Below are 19,851 nucleotides of genomic sequence, written 5' to 3'. Positions count from 1 at the left end.
TTCACTCGAAAGCCAAAGAAATCCAATTATTGTAAAGAATTCAAAACTTGCATAGGAACATGCCGCCAAATGAGGGAACAGGTTAGCCTCTTCTTCCTTTATTGCTTAATGGAAAATATCTGAGTAATTTTGCAGTTTTCAAAAATATAAAGCAAAGAAGAGAACTATCTCTTTGGCTTTCAGTGTATGTAGAAGAAGCCTTGGATTTAAGAAGTGCAGTAAACACTACTCCTTCAAACATATGAAGGCGTACCAAAACAAGAATTTATTTATAAAAAGTTGTGTGTCTATTTTTACATGTTTAAACTGCAGTCACCTTCACAGTACTCTTCATTTGATGCAATATGCCTATTGAGACACTTTTTCCATTGCTCAAAACAGTTTTTGAACTTGTCAGTTTTGATTCTTTTTAGTGCTTCTGTTGTTTTTTGTTTCACCTCTTCCTCACTGGCAAAACATTTCCCTTTGAGGACTTTCATCTGGGGAAAAAAATGTCACTTGGGGCAAGATCAGGTAAATGGGAGGATGAGGCACAAGGATCATGCTGTTTTTTGGTCAAAAAAAAAACTTAAGTGAACTGAGTTGAACACTTAGCAGGTGTGCTCATAAATCACCCATCATGAAATGGGTAAATGTGTTGAAAGAATCTAAAACAAGAAATTTCACTGAAGCTGAATGCAGCCTCTTACAACAATGCTAGCTGGTATATTCTAATGCCAATGGGTTCCTAGAACACTTACCTAATGGGGGAAGCCTATACCACACAGGGTGCATGATTATCTCCAAAAGATAATCTAGGTTTTTTGGGTCCCCCTTCATATGTCTATGGAAAATAAGCCAGAGATGGTGGGTCTGCAGGACATCATGTTTTAAGAATGAGGGTTGATGCTGAGCTCATAGCTGCCTGTCCTGCCATCTCTCTGAGGCTACCAAACAAACAGTAGAAAGAGAATGGTGTGTCTCCAGTTGGGGGGACAGAATATGCTTCCTGGATCTGTCATTATTTCTAGCAAGCAGATGGGGAATAAAAGAACAACTGGGGTGGCAGCACCCTATTAAAAGAGAGAAACTCATTGTTCTGCTAGTTTTCTGTAAGTTCAGAAATCTTGGAGGTGAAGGGACAGCCAGGAATCATACGGTGCTCGCTCCTCTCTTGGGCAGACATCAGATTTATCAGAGTCCTCTGAAAGACAGGGAGAGAGACCTGTTTGCAGCATCCCAGCTGAGGGATATGCAGATGAGGGCGTGGAGCATCCCCGCAAGGCAGTTCCCTCCTTGAGGTGTCCTGGTACTTGCTGCAGGGAATTCTAGGACCCTGCTTTGCTGTGTGGAAAAGGAAAAGAGGCAGGTAAAGAGGGCACAGGTAGGAAAAAAACATTTGTGATCAGAGACAGCAGACAGGAGTGCTGCATGAGAAACAGGGAGAGAACACAGACATGGACACTTGATTTCACTAGCAAGCATTCACCAAGGTGGGGGAAGCACTTCATATCAGGGAGTTATTCTACTGGGAGCTCAAAGAAATGGGATAGAGGCTCTCAAAGAAAGAATGGTTGCCGTTCAACCCGAGTCCCACCTCACAAGACAAAGACCAATAAATCCTAGTTTTGCAAAATGCAGTTTTTTGATTCTGTATGGTAGCTGGCACCATGCAACACTGTAGCTGGCACCATGCAACGCTGCCGTGTGCCCACGATGCATCTATGCTGTGCAGAGTGGTCATGGTACTCCCTCTGAAGGAGGCAGGTGCTCAACAGGAGGAAGCCCTTGCATTTCATCTTAGCATGAGACAACATGCACATTGATTGTGAAACCACACTTTGCACCTTGGCTGCCTAAAGAAGGTCTCATTCTTGGTGGCCCTGTGGGATCACGCCTCTCCCTCCACTGCCATTTGGAGCACGGATGGCTGAGCGAGCACTGCTCTCCTGTTACATTTCATCCTCCTGGTAACCTAAAGAGAATTGGCCTTTCCTCATGGGGGGAAACTGAGTCTCCAAGTGGTTAAGTCATTTGCTTTAGCATATAGTGAGTGAAGGACCAAGCCAGGGTCTCTCCTAATCCCTCAGACTGCAGAACTATGCCCTTGCTGTATTCTTGTTCCAACCTTTTTGGCTGAGGGACAACTAGGACAAGGTTCCCAAATCTCAGACATGTATGTGGCCAACACAAACCAAAGCATCTTGACATCAATCATCCTTTCTGTTCTTTCAGCACCCTCCCAACTGTACTGTCTTGCATTCTTTTCCCCCATTCATGTGCATTTTCCTTCTGATTTTATTAGAATGCCATACTTCAGCGTTTGCTGCTTAAAACCAGAATCTCTGGTATAAAAATCCAATCAGGATGCATTAGAGCCCTTGTCACATGGGAGCAGAAGACAACAGAGACTGCTTTATGGGATTCAAGCCACTCTAGAATTTTCCCAATTTATAACATTTCTTAGAATCACAAACATGCCAAAGTAAAAACTAGGGCTGCGGCTCAGAGAATGTACACAGAAAAAGCCTTGGCTGGGTTGGTGGGAAGGGCAGCCTTGGGGTCACTCTGTTCTGTGCCTCCTCAGTCTCTTCCACTAAAGGTCTGTCTGAAACCAGGTGTTGGCTCAAGGGCAGCACTCAGGTACAGAGGGCTGGGGGCAGCAGAGATGGATAGCGTGGCTGCAGGCTACAAGATGGCATGACAGATACTTGTTGTGGGCCAGTTCTCATGCTGAGCTGGGCTCAAGAGCATCATATTCTCCAATTCATAAAGTAGGGGGCTCATCATTATATAGCCTCTACAGTCCCAAAGATAACATCATTCTCCTTTTGCCTGCTGCCACCCTGAGTCATTACAGGGACCCTGGCAAAGTCTTGGCCATGCTACTTAATATGATCTGCTGAGATTGTTGATGCCTCTCTGGGAATTCCCATAGGCCCCCTCATCAGCATACAGTGGGGACTGGCTGAAGAGCATGGCCTTCCATGACCAGCCTGGACTGCACATTGTCTCTGGTGGTCTCCCTCCCTAGGTCATCCAAGCAAAGACCGTCAAGCCTGCGCCTCTAGGTAGCATGTGCTACCATCAGTGGAATGTTCTTCAGAAAATTCTGTTTCTCTAGTTGTGCATAGTCCTGAGAAATGCCATGCCTCTTCCACTTGGAGTTCCCTCCCACTTGAAGTGTCATAATTTGTTTTATGGGAGTGAGGGTCCTCGTTCTCCAAGGGTCTGGTCCCAAGATGGAGATTGCCTGAGATTTCCCAGTCCTTGACACAATATTTCTGGCTCATCTTTTTCAAGGAGCTAAGGAAGAGGCAAAGTTATTAGAGAAGGAGTAGAAGGGAACAGAAAGCCATCTTTGCATTGGAGGTGAAGGAAAGGAAGGGAATGAATAGGGTGGTCATGGAATATTCTGAACGTCCACATGATGGCCTGGCATTACAGGAATTTATCTGTAGACCTGGAAAGTATATGTAAGGTACAGTAAGTGGGGAGTACAGAAAACCTTCTGGAAAAGGTGTCTGCAACAGATGTTTATTTAACAAAGTTCGGGGAAATAATGTCTGCAAGGAAGGACACAGCAAAGACCAGAACGTGGCTTCTGTTCCCTCAGAACCATGGTCCCTTCAGCTGTGTGCACTGAAGAGCTCTCTCTCTCCTTCTCAGAGAATGGGATATGTTATTTTAAAAAAGAATTTTTTTAAAAGTTTTTCCTCAAGGCTAGTGACTTATCCCTGAACCCCTCCTCAGAGAGAACTCTGCCTAAATACAGAAAACACTGCCTTTTTCCAGATGCGTCTCAGACTGATCTGACTGAGGGGAGCGGCCTCGTGGTAAGGGTTGAACTGTTTCCCCTGGGAACTGTCTGGCAACTCTAATGAGGAATAGCACTTTGCATTTATAGAGAGCCTTTCATCTGTGATCTCAAAGCTGCTCCACAAACATTAATTAACTCTCACACCTGTGAGGCAGGTGAGTCTGGTTACCCCCATTTTTAGAGATGAGGAAACAGAGGTTTGAGAGGAAAAGGACTCTGGGGTGAACCACCAGGGGTGGGGGCAGCCCTGATGTTAGGAGCCAGTGTTCTGGGTTCACAGGGCCCTAACCACAAAGCCACAAAGCCTGCTCCAGCTGGGTGAGGGACATGGGTCCCGGAAGCAGTAAGCAGTGGAGATGTGGCCACACAGCTCCCTTCTCCCCCACTCCCATCTCAGCAGGCAGCCTGCCACCTCCCAGGCTGGCAGGTCGGTGATGAGGACAGGATCCCTCAAAACCCTGAAGGCCTTTAAAACACAGCATACCCAGGTAGGGCTCCGTCCTGGCTTGGTCTGGAGGCTTTCCTTCAAGGTAATTGTTGGAACAATGAATGCATCTGAGCTGCACATGACTAACCAAGATGTCTGCAGCCAGCTGGAGACAAACGGTTGGCAAATCCCAGAGTTCTTTCACAACCTTCCGTTTTTCCAGGATCCAGAGACTGGTGCTAACTGACTCATGTTATCATGGGATTTCAATGATATAGCAACAGTTTGCTAATCCAGTGTCTGCTACCTGGGGGTACTCCTAGGTGACTACTATTCTTTTTTTTTTTTTTTGAGTTGGAGTCTCACTCTGTTGCCCACACTGGAGTGCAGTGGCCGCTCCCAACCACCACAGCCTCGACCTGCTGGGCTCCAGCGATCCTTCCGCCTCAGCCTTCCAAGTAGCCAGAATTACAAGCATGCGCTACCACGCCCAACTGATTTTTTGATTTATTGTAGAGATGAGGTCTCGCTGCCCAGGCGGGTCTCGAACCCGCGGGCTCAGGCAATCCATTCACCTCAGCCTCCCAAAGGCGCGGGATTACAGGCTTAGCCATCGAGCCCGACTGTGACTACTATTCTTACTTGTACCATGCTGCAATTTCATTCCCTGTCTCATGGCCAGAGGAAACATTGCTTCTTAAACACAGTGGAACTTTCAGAAACTGTCCTTTTCACAGCAGAGAATTATCCAACCCCAGCCATGAAAGCTGACCTAATACAACTCCGAAGGTAGCTCTCAAGCATGTGGGAGCACCCCTTTTGTTTGCAGGGAGCCCAGACCTTTCTTCCTAGGGGTCCCAGACAGGGAGATGCAAACCGCCTCTGGGGCTCGCCCTAACACATCACCCTGGAAACTGACTCACATCTCTGAGTCCTGAGTCACATCCTGTTGTGTGTTCCGAGGCATCCAAGAGGACATTACACCAGCTACCCATGACTGAGGTGAACTTGGAGGGAACCCTGGGAACTTCCCTGTCTTCTTCCAAGCTTAAAGAAGAAAAACATTCTCCAGGGAAAAAATTCAGGGCTGCCCCTAGGGTTTATATGTTCACCAAGCAGGTTTGCCTTTTTTCAAGAATAGACGATAAAGCCCGATGGCATATGTGACTGTCTACTATGTATTTTTAAATGGCTTTGACAGGTAACTGAAAGAACTGGTCTTTTAAAGATACCAGCCAAATAGCCAAAGAAAAGGCTTTCAAACCATAACAACCTTCCCCAGGCCCAGGTTGAGGGAAGATACACAGCTCCAATAATGCTTTTGGAAACCTAGATTTTGAGGGTGGGTGAAGACCACAGAAACAAGTGGTCAGAGTAAGACCAGGAGGTGTCTCTATCCATCCTCTCCTGTGGTCTGAGGGGAACATAAGGACAAAGTAGGACATTTTGAACTTTTCAAAAGCAAGCTTTCAGTTTCACTGGTTTTCTCTATTATGTTCCTGTAGACAATTTCATTGATTTCTACTCTAATTATTTATCTTCTTTTGCTTGCTTTGAATCTGCATTTCTTTTTTTTTCTAATTTCCTAAGGTAAAATCTTCAATTATTGATTCGTATCTTTCTTTTCTAATATATGCATTAAATGCTATAAATTTCCCTCTAAACATTGCTTTTGCCGCATCGCATAAATTGGAATAAGTTGTATTTTCATTTTCATTTAATTCAAAATACTTTTTAGTTTCTCTTGAGATTTCTTATTTGACTCGTGTTATTTAGAAGTGTGTTGATTAATCTCCAAATATTTGGGGGTTTTCCAGCTATACTTCTGCTATTGATTATTTAGTTTACATAAATGTGGCTGAGAAAATACTTTGTATAATTTCCATGCTTTTAAGTGTGTTAAGGTATGTTTTATTGCCCAGAATGTGGCCTATCTTGATGAATATTCCATGTGAGCTTAAGAGTATATATTCTGATGTTGTTAGATGAAGCATTTTATACATGTGAGTTATTAATATGTAAAGTGGGTCCCTTGTAGACAACATGTAGCTGGGTCTTATTTTTAATCAGCTCTGACAATCTCTGTCTTTAAATTGGCACATTTAAACCATTTATATTTAAACTAATTATTAACATAATTGAGCTGATATCTACCATGTTTTACCTAGTCCTCTCCCCCTCCCCTTTTGCTGCCTTCTCTGGGTTTAACTGTACATTTTATGTGATTCTACTTGATTTCATCTGTTAGTATAACAATTATACTTTTGTTAAAATGTTTTAAGTGGTCACCCTAGGGTTTAAAAAATACATGTATAACTAATCTAAGTCCACCGTCAGATAACATTATACCACTTCTTCCTTCCTATCTCTGTCATTACTTTTATTCACTTAACTTATCCACATGCTATAATTGCCCAATACATTGTTACTGTTATCTTTCAGATCAGTTAAGAACAATAAGACTTTATTTTACCTTAATTTATTCCTTTTCTAATTTATTCCATTCTTCCTTTTTTACGTACTTCTTTTAACATCTCTTGCAGGGCAAGTCTGCTGGTGATGAATTATTTCAATTTTGTTTGTCAGATACCTTTATTTCTCCTTCACATTTGAAGGATGGCATTGCTGGATATAGATTTCTAGGTTTGTGATTTTTTTTTTTCTTTCAGCACTTTATTTACTCTCTACTCTTTCTTGCTTGCATTGGTCTCTGAAGAAAAATCAGATGTAATTCTTATCCTTGTTCCTCTATAGTAAGGTGTTGAGGTTCCCCGCCCTGGCTTCTTTCAATATTTTATCTTCTCTTTGATTTTCTGCAGTTTGACTATTATATTACCTAGGTAGATAGATTTGGTATTTATCTTGCTTGGTGTTCTCAAGTCTGTAGCCCCCTGGAGTTTTTAACTCTCAGACGAGTTTACACTCAGCTTCTAGCAATTTGTCAAAATCGCTATTACGTATTCCCATCAGCTTATGGATGCAGCAGCTTCTGCTCCCAGGGAGCAGACATCTCTGTGATCCTCTATATTTGCCTGCTGCTCAAGATTTGTGGGTGGCAGTTTGCCCTGCAATTTCAATTCTCTGACAGATCCAAGAAGAGTCATGGATTTTCAGTTTGTTCAGCTTTTTTCTTATTGTAAAGACAAGAGTGATGACTTCCAAGCTCTTTAAAATTTGGAGCTGAAACTGGAAGCAGCAGGACATTTTGACATGAATTATTTAATAGGGTCATTGTTGACTCTACAGACATTTTGATATTGCTACATCAAAAGATAAAAGCACTCTGTTTTCTTTTCAAGTGATATATACCATGTACATCTCTGAGCCCAACCCTACCTTATCCCTAACTTTCTTACTTCAAATGGAAGAGAATGGGGCTCAGAAATGTGGAAAGGGGCTCTGTTCTACCCATTATCTGGTGATCAAATAGCTGAAAATAACCCATCACAGAATGGTCTCAGTAAAGTGGCTACATCAAAACATCATTTACCTTGGATAAAACAAGATGCAGAAAGGTTCAAATTTAAATTTTTAATCCAGTACATTTTTTAATAGAAATATAAATTGGTTGATATATTTCATTCTTGTCTTCTCCATCTTCATCCCAACTGTCCAGTTTCATTGCCCTTTTACCATTTAATCTCCTGAGCCCAGCTCCTCTCCAGTCTGAAGAACATGGCTGTCAAGGATTTAGCTGTGACCAAAACAATATTACCTGAGCCTCATCCCAGAGCAGGTGTGTGTGGTGTTAGATAAGTGCCTTGCATAGATTTCTTTTCCTTTTGAGTAATAAAATCATAGAAATTACTCAGACTTGTTGTTTACTGTGGCCAGAAATTGTGATACTTGCTTACCTATAGCTTATCCTACTTATTCCTCACTACTACCCTTTGAAGTCAGAATACTATGGATCAGAGAAAATACGTGACTTGCTTAAGTTCATCCAGTTAGTTTATGGTGACAGCATGATGCAAGCTGAAATCTGTGACTTAAATTCAGTGCTTTCCCTAATCTGCTCCTCTCAGAGGCAGAGAACATAACATGTAATAAATACTGCTAGGTTTCTTGTGTCTACCTTGGGAACAGCTGTTTGCAAGTTCAAATTAGGCAGCTAATGTAACAGCCTGGAGACATCCCTTTTTTCCCCCTTGTAGCTGTAATTCCCAGAAGGCAGGAACTTCCCACTCACTAGTGGGAACACAACACAGTGGCCCTAGTAAAGCAAAAATTTTTGTTGAGAATATGAGTAAAAGAACAAGGGAATAACTTTATGAACCAATGAATGAATAAGTGAATGAATGAAACAACAATGATTAATGCAACAGGAAGAAGCCCTTCCAAACATCACACAGCCCTGGGATCTTCACTGACTGAACGTTCTGATGGGGCAGACCTATCTGGGTCTTATTCATCACTCTGCTACCAGCTAAATTAGCACAGACCTAGCACATAGTAAATGTCCAATAGCTTTTGTACTTTTTGATGGATTGACTGATTATCAGACTCAACTACTTCCAGAACAAGTAGCCCTTGCTCTAGAGAATGACTGACAGTGGTTCTCTTCCTCAGCCTAGGTATGGCCTTTTCTAGATAACTCCCAGCTTATTCCTCCCCACTTCCTTTTTCCAGAATATACATATTTATTATGATAGGCACCATTCTTCACCTCTACCCCACACTGATTCCTCTAATTATCCTTAATGTACAAGTAACACACAAGTTAAGCAAAGGAATACTGGGTAGGATTTATTTGAATTAGAATCCTGCTCTGTCGTCATTGAAAGGATCTAGAGATTAACTCCTTTCAGAGATGAGGATAAGAAAGTGTAGGTGGGTCACCCAGGGTTACCTAGTCGCTTGCCACACAGACAAACCCAGAGCCCACCTCTCCTTCTTGTCAGCCCACTGCTCAGGTGGCCTACAACACTGCCATTCCATACTTGCCATCATGCATTTATGTTGGCCCCAGAGCAAAGATTTAATTTGAATATTAAACCCAGAATGCACTGTGTTATCAGGGGTTTTTTGCTTTGGTTTTTGTTGTTGTTGTTAATATATGTAAAAGAAGAAAATATCCAAAAGCCCTATGTGAGAGGCTCACCATCACCACCTTCTGGCCCACTACTGGCAATGAATCTGAGCTCAGGTAACTGTGATCACATATGAAAACTGATCAGGGAGGGTGGGCTTCAGGGTGTTTAGTGCTTTCTCCCACTCCAGCACCTGGAAAACTAAGTTATGATTTCAAGTAAAAAGATGTTGGATATACAACCCTGTCTTTAAAAAACTCATAGAACTTGAACTTTAATCATAAAGATTACTTTACCAAAGCATATTTTTAAAAGGCTGTGAAATATTATGCAACGTTTGCATGGTTTAATTATGAGTTTAGAAAAGCCTACCACAACTTTTTCACTGCAGTAAAACATGACAGAGCATGAATCATGGCATAATGCTTTATGCTTAGTGTGGTTTTAGACATGGGGTTAGGGGTGCTAGGCTGTCTACACAACAAGGCATGAGTTACTGTACTGCAATTCACACCCTAGAGGGCTTTATGACAATTATAAAACCTCTTTTGTTTGCTTTTTAAATGATTAAAATATTTGAGTACTATGTAGTCACTTAGTAAATATGTGTATCCAGGACATACACATGTCATAAAAAATATCTAAGTATATGATATTTTTTCACTTGGAGCAAAATACTTAAAGTAGCTCAAGAATACTGAACATCTGCTATTTCTGTTTGCCTTCAGTTATTGGAAACACTGTTGGCTGTAAGATTGTGCAGGACCTTCACTTGTGGTTGAACATTTATTTTCTGCTGAGTTTAAAATGGATCAGCTCTTTTATTCCTTGCCATCTCTTTAAGTTCTCTAAAATTTGGAATGAAATGAAGACCTTTTTTTAATCACTAGATCTCAAACATCCCAAGTTAAAATACTTTCCCAGGAACTACCTGGTTTTTCAAACTTAAAAATTCAGTTAGTTTCAAGGGGAAAAAAAAGAAGAAAGACATGGATCAGTATTAGGGAGGGAAGCCGTCAGGAGACCACTAAGGAAGAAGACGTGGGACTCCAAATGTCTAATTCTGTTATCTGCTGTGGCAACTTCAAAGAGAAAAACAGAAAAGGCAAACATTAACTTCTGGAAATGAAGAGCCCCTGGAGGGAGTTGAGCTGAATATTTTATAACTAGTGGGAATAGCTCATTTCTTTACCTCATGGCTTACACAAAACTTAAGGCTGGTATTTTCCTAAAGAAGTCTGCTTTTCCTGGACTGCTACTCTCAGGATCATGAAGCTCTGGCTATGAAGACCTTTGGGAATTACAGTGGTGTGCTGTTATCTTTGTCCACAAAGAAGGTGGGACACAGAGCGAGAACTGATGTTTAACCCCAAAGAAATGTAAAACTGTCTTATAATAATATAGTGTTAATTTAAATTTCCCTACACATTTTGCCTAAGAGTAGAATTTGGTTCTCCCCCTCCTTTTTATCTGCAAAGAGTATAATGCTTTTGAAAACTAAGAGTCCTCTGAATGCTGGAGTCAAATTTACAAAATTCATTTTGTTGTAATCTTCTGAAGTCAGACTTTTGTCTCCTCTCTATCCCAGACCTCTTATAATGGCAATCTATGAAATACTTGCTCAAGGCTGGGCACGGTGGCTCAAGCCTGTAATTCCAGCACTCTGGGAGGCGGAGGTGAGAGGATTGCCTGAGCCCACAGGTTCAAGAAAAGCCTAGACAACTTGGCGAGGCCTCATCTCTACAGTAAATCAAAAAATTAGCCAGGTGACTGAGGCAGAAGGATCGCCAGAGTCCAACAGGTCGACACGCGGGTGGCCATGAGTGTGCCACTGCACTCCAGCCTGGGAGACGGAGTAAGACTCTACCTCAGAAAAAAAGAAATACTTGCTCAGAAATCTGCTCTTTAAAATTTGCAAAGTTGAAATTTGGAAAAGGAGCAGGAGGCCTGAGTTGACAGAGCCAGATCTACTGGTGGGTTTGGAAACTAGTCATTAGACCTGATCGCCAGTTTCCCAGACAGACTTTCTTTCCTATCATCCTTGAGAGAGAATTCAGCTACATAAAAACATTTACAAGCCTATGAAATATTTTTGTCAAGGCACAACAAAAATCCCAAAACTCTACATTATTTTTGCTTCCTGAATACAGATAGATAAGTGATCACCTGAATTTATAAAATGATTTTGAAGATGAAAATTGTAATTATTGGTAAAGCTGAAATAGTCTGAGCAGTTGTATGATACCTGAAGTCCAACAATTTGCATATTCATACTTCTACCTTGAAAGCGTAAGCCACTCCTCTAATCATTAGCATGATTAAACAAAACCTTTGGAAGGAACAATTATCAGGCTAAAATCTCCAAGAATCAAACATAAACTATATTTCAGTATCTTTGAGGAGAAAAATCATTCAACAGAGGCAGATACTTGGACTTGAGTAGGCTTATGTCAGCACTGGTAAATTGGCCACATATATGCATAACATTTAAACAGAGATTACAGGTGGAAGGATCGACTAAGTCCAGCAGGTCGAGGCTGCGGTAGCCGTGAGTGTGCCACTGCGCTCCAGCCTGGGTGACAAGAGTGAGACTCCAACTCAAAAAAAACCCACACAAACCAACAGAAGTTACTAGTCTCTTATGATGAAAAGACTTCAGTTTTTAAATCCCATCCCACTCTACATATAATTAACTTTCCTGATTTTCTGCAGATACAAGGCAGATCCAACCATCCCCACCATGGTCCTACGAGCAGTCCTACCAGTACCTGGGACCGATTGCCTCCCCTTCTGTGCACCCAGCAACACCCATTTCTCCTGGACGTGCCAGCGGCATGACAACCCTCTCTGCAGAACTTTCCAGTCGACTCTCAAGTAAGCCACTTGAAAACACATTCTTTGCAGCTGAGCTGGAATGGAAGGTTAGGGATACCAGAGATGCATGAAGGGGTTGACAGCACATTATTAATTGAATACAACATGGCATAAAGACAAGGTTACCTATCTCTACTTTAAGTCCCATGCCCATACACTGATTTTTCTTGACACTCAGAGGCAGAGATTATGGATGCGGAGGCAGAAGTGGCTTGGAAAAGTCGACTCCTTGGGCATTTGGCAGTTGTTCATGTTTGGAAGGAAAGGGTGGCAGCTGAAGAGTTAATAATATAAAAAGCCAAAGTAGTTTCTAGGACTCATTATTCCAACTGAATTCTGAACTGATGGGACTGGTCCCATAGTAGTGAATTTTCACAGATCACATGAACAACACACTGGGTTACGTGTGGAATGAGAAGCAAATACAGTAATCACTCGGTATCCGTGGGGTATTGGTTCCAGGACCCCCCATGGATACCAAAATCCATGGATTCTCAAGTGCCATGTATAAAATGGTGTAGTATTCATATATAACCTACACACATCCTCCTATATACCTTAAATCGTTCTTAGATTACCTATAATACCTAACACAATGTAATAAATGAGATGTAAGTAGCTGTTATGCTGTATTGTTTGGAGAATAATGAAAAGAAAGAATCTGTGTATGTTCAGTACAACCACAACCATCATTTGCTTTTGAATATTGTCGATCCACAGTTGCCGAATCCACAGATGAAGAACCTGTAGATATGGAGGGTTAACTAGATATCACAGTTGAGACATTTCCAACTAAAAGCTGCTCATACCAAGGTTAGAGGAACACAATGGAAAGCTCAGGTGTCACCGTTAGCATAATTGTTGTTAATACGAGCTCATTAAATATTAGTCATTTAACCTATGAGCCCTTTGGGCTGGCACTCACCTTTGCTCCTGGGCAGGAAATTGGAGTTAGAGAAAAATTCCTTTGTTGAAGGCAAAAGAAGACTCACTGTTTGGGACTTTGAAATTAGAGCTGGACCAAATTGTGAAAACACTTCAGAGAACTTCAGCATTATGATGCCTGCAAACACACTTGCATGTGTGCTGCAGGGAGGGCGGCAGGTTTTGCTTTTCAGCTCTTGTTTTCAGATTACAGCAGATTAGGGGGCAGGCAAAGGGGTAAAGAAGTCATGTCTGCCATTTTAAGTATTGCGTAATGTTGTTTTCCGACAAGTGTGATTACTTGAGGTTTCACCAGCTTCTTCTTAGAGCTTTACAGATGCCCTAGACAGCAGCACTATTGACATTTGAGGCCAAATAATTATGGGAGTCTGTCCTGTGTATTGTAGAGTATTAGCAGCATCCCTGGTCTGTAGATGCCAGTAGCAAACCCCCACTCCCAGGTGCCAATCACAAATGTCTGCAGACACTGCCAAAGGTCCCCTGAGGGGCAAAACTGACACCACTTGAGAACCACTGCCTTCCAGTACTCTTGGGTGCTTTAGTAAAACAGGAAAGCCAACTTCAGTGCTCAATTTTCACAATATTTTTGGCCATTAATGTCAACATTTTCATGGCACCTCCTGGCTAAGGAGTGAGAGACAGCATAGGTAGTATGGCACCTGTTCAGCTTGTGGCTTCTAGAAGCCTATCCCTCAGGAACAGAGTTTGATTCCAAAAAAGTACTTGTCACTTTTACTAGCTCTTCTCAGGGGCACTGCTGTAGCCACTGGCTATGGTCTATATCTGAAACAATTACCGTTGTCCTTGGAAATGGCCCCCCCTACAGGTCTGTCCCATGGAACGTAAGACATAAGCCTTTTGACTTGGTCACCACCAAGGATCAACACCTTATAGTCCAAGAATCCTGGGGCCAGCTTCTCCAGCTGCCCAGTGTCCAGATGTAAGGGTTCTTTTTTTTTTTTTTTTTTTTTTTTTTTGAGTTGGAGTCTCACTCTGTCACCCAGACTAAAGTGCAGTGGCCGCTCCCGGCCACCGCAACCTCGACCTGCTGGGCTCCGGCGATCCTTCCGCCTCAGCCTTCCAAGTAGCTGGAATTACAGGCAAGCGCTACCATTCCCGGCTGATTTTTTGATTTATTGTAGAGATGAGGTCTCGCTGCCCAGGCGGGTCTCGAAAGGGTTCCTTTAAAAAAAAAAAAAAAAGAATGAGTAGCCTGTGTACTCTCAAATCCCAAATTACAGCCATACTTCTGCATAACCTGTACTTCAGAGACCCAAAGAGTAAGGAAGGACATTTTGTGGCATGGGAGTGTGAAGTAGATCAAAACCATGTCCCATTTCAGCACCAGAGATGGTGCTGTCTTGGAGGGAGGACCAGAGAACTACAGATGAGACTTCACCAGCAGCAGGGAACAGCATAGGAGACTGATCCCCGCCTTGGCAGGACTCCCTCTGAGCGATCCAGTCCACAGCAAAGGCCTGAAAAGTGTTGTGGTAGATCTGGAGACAGGAGGGGGCTGGGATACATAAAAGAAAAGTAGTTGCCTGGCCGATAGCTTTGAGAACTTGACACTGCTCTGTGACTGCTTTGCCTTTTAATCCCACTGCCCCGACAGCTTTGTGTGCTGCCCCCTCCCTGCCCCCAGTCCCACCTGGGCTTCCTTCTGCACTGGGACTTGCACTCTGTCTGTCTCTATCCTTTGCAGACAGACTCCACACCTTGTCTGAAAAGAGTTGTCATCTGGAGGTTTACTTTTCTTTTTGAAAAAAATTAATGTTTAGCTGCCAACCTGGGCGACAGACAGCGTGCATTAATCTGAGTCATGCAAAAGATCCTTTTAAGGCAGCCATTATCTGCTCAGGTTGTTTAATCCTTTGGGGGCAGTGGGAGGGGCTCTGTAGTGGGGCTGCTTTCATCCATGTCAGGCTGCAGAGTGAAGACTTGCGCTGTCATGGTAAATATTTAGCCCCCTCGATGGAGAAACATTTCCAACTGAAATACCTGAACCTCCTAATCCCCAGATTTCCTACTCTTAAAACCTCCCTGTGAATATTGGGGTCCCCACCACCACCCACACAGCTACCGAATGGGAGGGTACCAGGCCAGCCAAAAGGACAGCTAGATCTATGGCCAGATGGGTGAGTTGTGCATGACTGATGGGTCTTAATAAGGGATCTCAGACAAGACATAAACATGGAAACCAGAATTAGAACCGATCATTGGAACCTAAGCAAATATAGAGGGCCTGAGCTGTTTTATTATCAAAGTGTGTGTAAAATTGATCATTTGACCAAATGGATGGTCTTTTGTAGTATGACGGTGCTAAGATGTGGATAGAAGAAGAATCACAGGCAATATTTCAGATCTTTCAGATGTTCTGCCCACAAGTGAAAGAACTATTTCCCCCAACAGCTGAGACCATAAAGTCATTCCAGTATTTATGCCCATGACAAATCACGGACTCACTCCGGATGCTGGTAACTTGGTACGATCACCACATTACCATGTAGTAGTTGGAACAGATTGGCAGAGCATGTCCAGACATTGCTGTAAAACAGGGTGACCTTTCATTCATTTTCCAATGGATTCACCTTTTTGTCTCAGGGCAAATGAGGCAAGAGGAATAATGGGCAGAGTCATTAATTTGTGTCCAGAAGATTGCATCAGATGACAACAAATTGACTGTATTTGCCTAATGCTTTCCCTCCTACCTCGGCTTCTCCCTGGACTATATAAAATCTGAGTGGAAAAATGGAGTAAAGCTTCCTGTTAACTCTCAAACATGTCACAGCTCTCCATGTAAGCAAAAACAAGTGACACAGGGCTTGCTCACAGATGGCCCCAGTGAGTGGACAGGGATGAACTTTGTGGAATGAGATGCAGCCAGAGTTGAGAATGAGCTAGAGAGTGGCCAAGGAAGGGCAGCCCCAGAACCACTGTCAGTTTACAACTTTTTCCCTGCCCACATGTCTGACTTGCTTTGAAAAGATTAACAGGAGTGTTTGTTTGAAAGTCAGACTCCTGGTTTCCTCATTAGTGGAGGGATTTGCTACAGACTTCGGCTGTTTCTATAAACTTTAATTACCTCTCTGATGAGGAGTATATCCCCTCATCACATTCACCCCAAATCTACAGAGGAGTTCATTTTTTTAAAATGTGCTAAAGCCATAAAAGATCATTAGAGGGAGGGAAGGATGGGGAGGAGGGGAGAGAGAGAGAACACAAGAATGCACTAGCTCTCCCTGCTGGAATAATAGGTGTGAAATATGAAGAAGTTGATCAACTGCCGATGCCTTCCAAAAACAGATTAATCCACCCTGGTGACTTTCCTTTCAGGGCAAGCTCTTGGCTCCACCAACGTTCTCTATTAGCCTGAACTCTAAAGGACACAGGCCATATGCCATCTGAACTTAAGAGTTATTCTGTGGTTGATTTGAGAACTTCAAATTTTATAACATTTTATTCATGCTTCTGCTGTTTGTTGCTGTCTTTGGATTTGCCAATATAAGGACAATAGTCCTAGTCTGGTTATTTAATTCTGAGGAACCCAAACTACCCCAGGACACTATACTATACCTACAGTGGTAGTTCTCAGCCAGGGGTGATATTGTTCCCCTCACCTAACCCCTCAGAATATCTGGCAACATTTTGGGTTGTCACATTGTAGGGACACTATTACATCTAGTGGGTAAAGGCCAGAGATGCTGTCAAACATCCGAGATGCTGTCAAACATCCAACAATGAACAAGACAGCCTCCTGCCACCCCCAACAAACAAGTATCTTGCCCCAGAGGTCCACAGTCCCACTGTTGAGAAACTCTGACCTACCAGATACAAGGAAACCTTCTGGCACCCAAACCCTCTAGGAGTTCCCAAGGGCAGCCCTTTAGGTAAGAAAAATGCAGAAGGAGGCAATGACCCACAGAACAGCAAAGCCAGGATGTAAAACGGTAAATGCAAAATCCTAACAAAATGATGCACAATCATAACCAAATGAGTTTTATCGACAAAGCTTTACCATTCCTGGTAAAATCTCCACATATGGCCGGGCTTGGTGGTTCAGCCTGTAATTCCGGCACTTTGGGAGGCTGAGGTGAGAGGATTGCCTGAGCCTGGGGGGTCCGAGACCCACCGAGGCAACTTGGCGAGACCTCATCTCTACAATAAATCAAAATGAGCCGGGCATGGTAGCATGCGCCTGTAGTTCCAAATACTTGGAAGGCTGAGGCAGAAGGATCACCGGAGCCCAGAGGCCACTGCACTCCAGTCTGGGTGACAGCGTGAGACTCCAACTCAAAAAAAAAAAAAAAAAAACTCCACATACATAAAAAATAGAGTAGAGAAATAAAGGTCCTACATCCATTTGTGTTAACAAACCAGTGTGGTACATATTAGAGAATACCAGGTTGTATTGTTTCTAAAAATGTTTTGGAATTTGTCTGAAGGTAGATATGGAGAGAAAGAAGAATAGTAATGATATTCACTGACATTCACTCAACAGTCACTACTGTACCATGCATTAGGTGCATTAATAGGAAATGACCAATTTTTAAACTGAGACCTACAAAACTGGCAATTTTCAATAATTCAACCTAGATATTATATGTAATGTATCATATTAGTATACATTAATATTGTTAGAATACAACATATCATGTATAGCATTATATTTTAATAGTAATATATGAATGCATCTATTATAATTATATATTATATATTGTTATATTAATATCATAGATTAAATTTATATTATTATTGGCATATTGCTATATAGATTAAATAAAGAGTGAGCAAATTTTTCTGTAAAAGGCCAGAGAATAAATATTTTAGGCTTTGTGGGTCCTACTTCTCTGTCATGGCCATCCAGCTTTATAATGGTAGCCCAAAAGCAGCATAGGCAATACACAAAAGAAAGAGTGAGGCTTTGTTTCACATATAGACACTGAAATTTGAATTTCCTGTAATTTTCACATCAGGAAATATTACTCATCTTTGGATTTTTTCCCAACCGTTTTAAAAGGTAAAGCTCATTCTTAGCATCTAGTACATACAAAAATTGACAACAGCCAAATCTGCTACAATTTGCCAACCCTGTGATTATATCAGTATTTTATCTATATTATACATATTATAGTATATCTATACTATGAATATATCTATGCTAAACATATTATATTATGCTACACTATATCATTTCATATATCATATGTCATATTACATTACATGATATCCTATATTACTGTCTTCTATTACTGTACATCATCATACCAGCCTCCTGGGAGGTAGCATTCTGGGTTGTCCCCATCTTCTCGGGTGGTAGCATTCTAGGCAGTTCCTCATAACATTCTGGGTACCCCCCCATCTTTTGGGGCTTGTAGCATTCGGCGTAGTCCCCCATAACATTTTGGATAGTCTCCTATAGCATTCTGGGTTGTCCCCATCTTTTTGAGTGGTAGTATTCTGGGTAGCCCCCCATCTTTTGGGACTGTAGCATTCTGGGTATCCCCTCATCTTTTTGTGCGATAGCATTCTGGGTAGATTCTCATCCTCCCGTGCCATAACCATAACATTCTGGGTATCCCCCAGCTACTCAGCAGTACCACGCTTGGTGGTTCCCCATCCTCCTGGACAGTAGCATTCTGGGTAGTCCCTGTCTTCCTGGATGGCAGCATTCTGGGCAATCCCCCATGGCACTCTGGGAGGTCCTCTATCCTCCTGGGCGGTAGCATTCTGGGCAGTCCCCCATGGCACTCTGGGTAGTCCCTCCTAGCATTCTGGGTAGTCCCCTCTAACACAGTAGCCCGCCTAGTTCCTTGGGTAGTCTCCCCAGCACTCTGGATAGTCCCCCGTTATAGTCTAGTCCCCCATAGCACTCTGGGAAGTCCCCCATCCTCCTGGGTGGTAGCATTCTGGGTTGTCCCCCTCACATTCTGGGTATCCCCCCCCCAGCACTCTGGATAGTCCCCCATTATATTCTGGGTAGTCTCCCATAGGATTTTGGGTAGTCTCTCCTTCCATTCTGGGTAGTCCCTCCTAACACTCTCAGTGTCCCCCTGCATTCTGGGTAGTCCCCCATAGCACTCTGGGTAGTCCCCCCAGCACTCAGGATAGTCTCCTGTAACATTCTGGGTAGCTTTTCCCCAGCACTCTGGATAGTCCCCCTAGCACTCTGGGTTGTCCCCCTTGCATTCTGGGTAGTCCCCCCCCCCACCGCTCTGGATAGTCCCCCATTATGTGGGTAGTCTCCCATAGCATTCTGGGTAGTTTCGCCTAGCACTCTGGGTAGTCCCCTCAAGCACTCTGGGTAACCCCGGTAGTTGGAGTAGCAGCGTTCTGGGTATCCCCCGCGGGAGGGTGGCGGGCTGCGCCTCCCGGTTCCTCCTCACCGTGTTCTCTCATCCGCCCCGCAGCAGCGCCCGACCTGACAGCCTTCGGCGACCCGCGCCAGTTTCCCGCGCTGCCCTCCATCTCTGACCCCCGCATGCACTACCCCGGCGCCTTCACCTACTCCCCGACGCCCGTCACCTCGGGCATCGGCATCGGCATGTCGGCCATGAGCTCCGCCACGCGCTACCACACGTACCTGCCGCCACCCTACCCCGGCTCGTCGCAGGCGCAGGGCGGCCCCTTCCAGACCAGCTCGCCCTCCTACCACCTGTACTACGGCGCCTCGGCCGGCTCCTACCAGTTCTCCATGGTGGGCGGCGAGCGCTCGCCCCCGCGCATCCTGCCGCCCTGCACCAACGCGTCCACCGGCTCGGCGCTGCCGAACCCCA

General features: G+C 43.4%; 1 protein-coding gene across 1 annotated transcript in view; it reads left to right on the top strand.

Moving 5' to 3' along the window:
- Positions 1-19,851, top strand: part of RUNX1 (runt related transcription factor 1) — a gene marked incomplete at its 5' end in the record, with an annotated part of 105,538 nt that overhangs the window by 82,957 nt on the left and 2,730 nt on the right. Inside the window, 2 exons of the mRNA XM_008074067.1 lie at positions 11,969-12,130; positions 19,486-19,835. Coding sequence (XP_008072258.1) covers positions 11,969-12,130; positions 19,486-19,835 — 512 coding nt within the window. The remainder of the gene's footprint in view (positions 1-11,968; positions 12,131-19,485; positions 19,836-19,851) is intronic.

This window comes from Carlito syrichta, unplaced genomic scaffold (genome assembly GCF_000164805.1).
Source record: "Carlito syrichta isolate Samal-C Ts95f unplaced genomic scaffold, Tarsius_syrichta-2.0.1 Scaffold316292, whole genome shotgun sequence".
Taxonomy (NCBI): Eukaryota; Metazoa; Chordata; class Mammalia; order Primates; family Tarsiidae; genus Carlito; species Carlito syrichta.
This window is presented reverse-complemented; position numbering and strand designations above follow the sequence as displayed.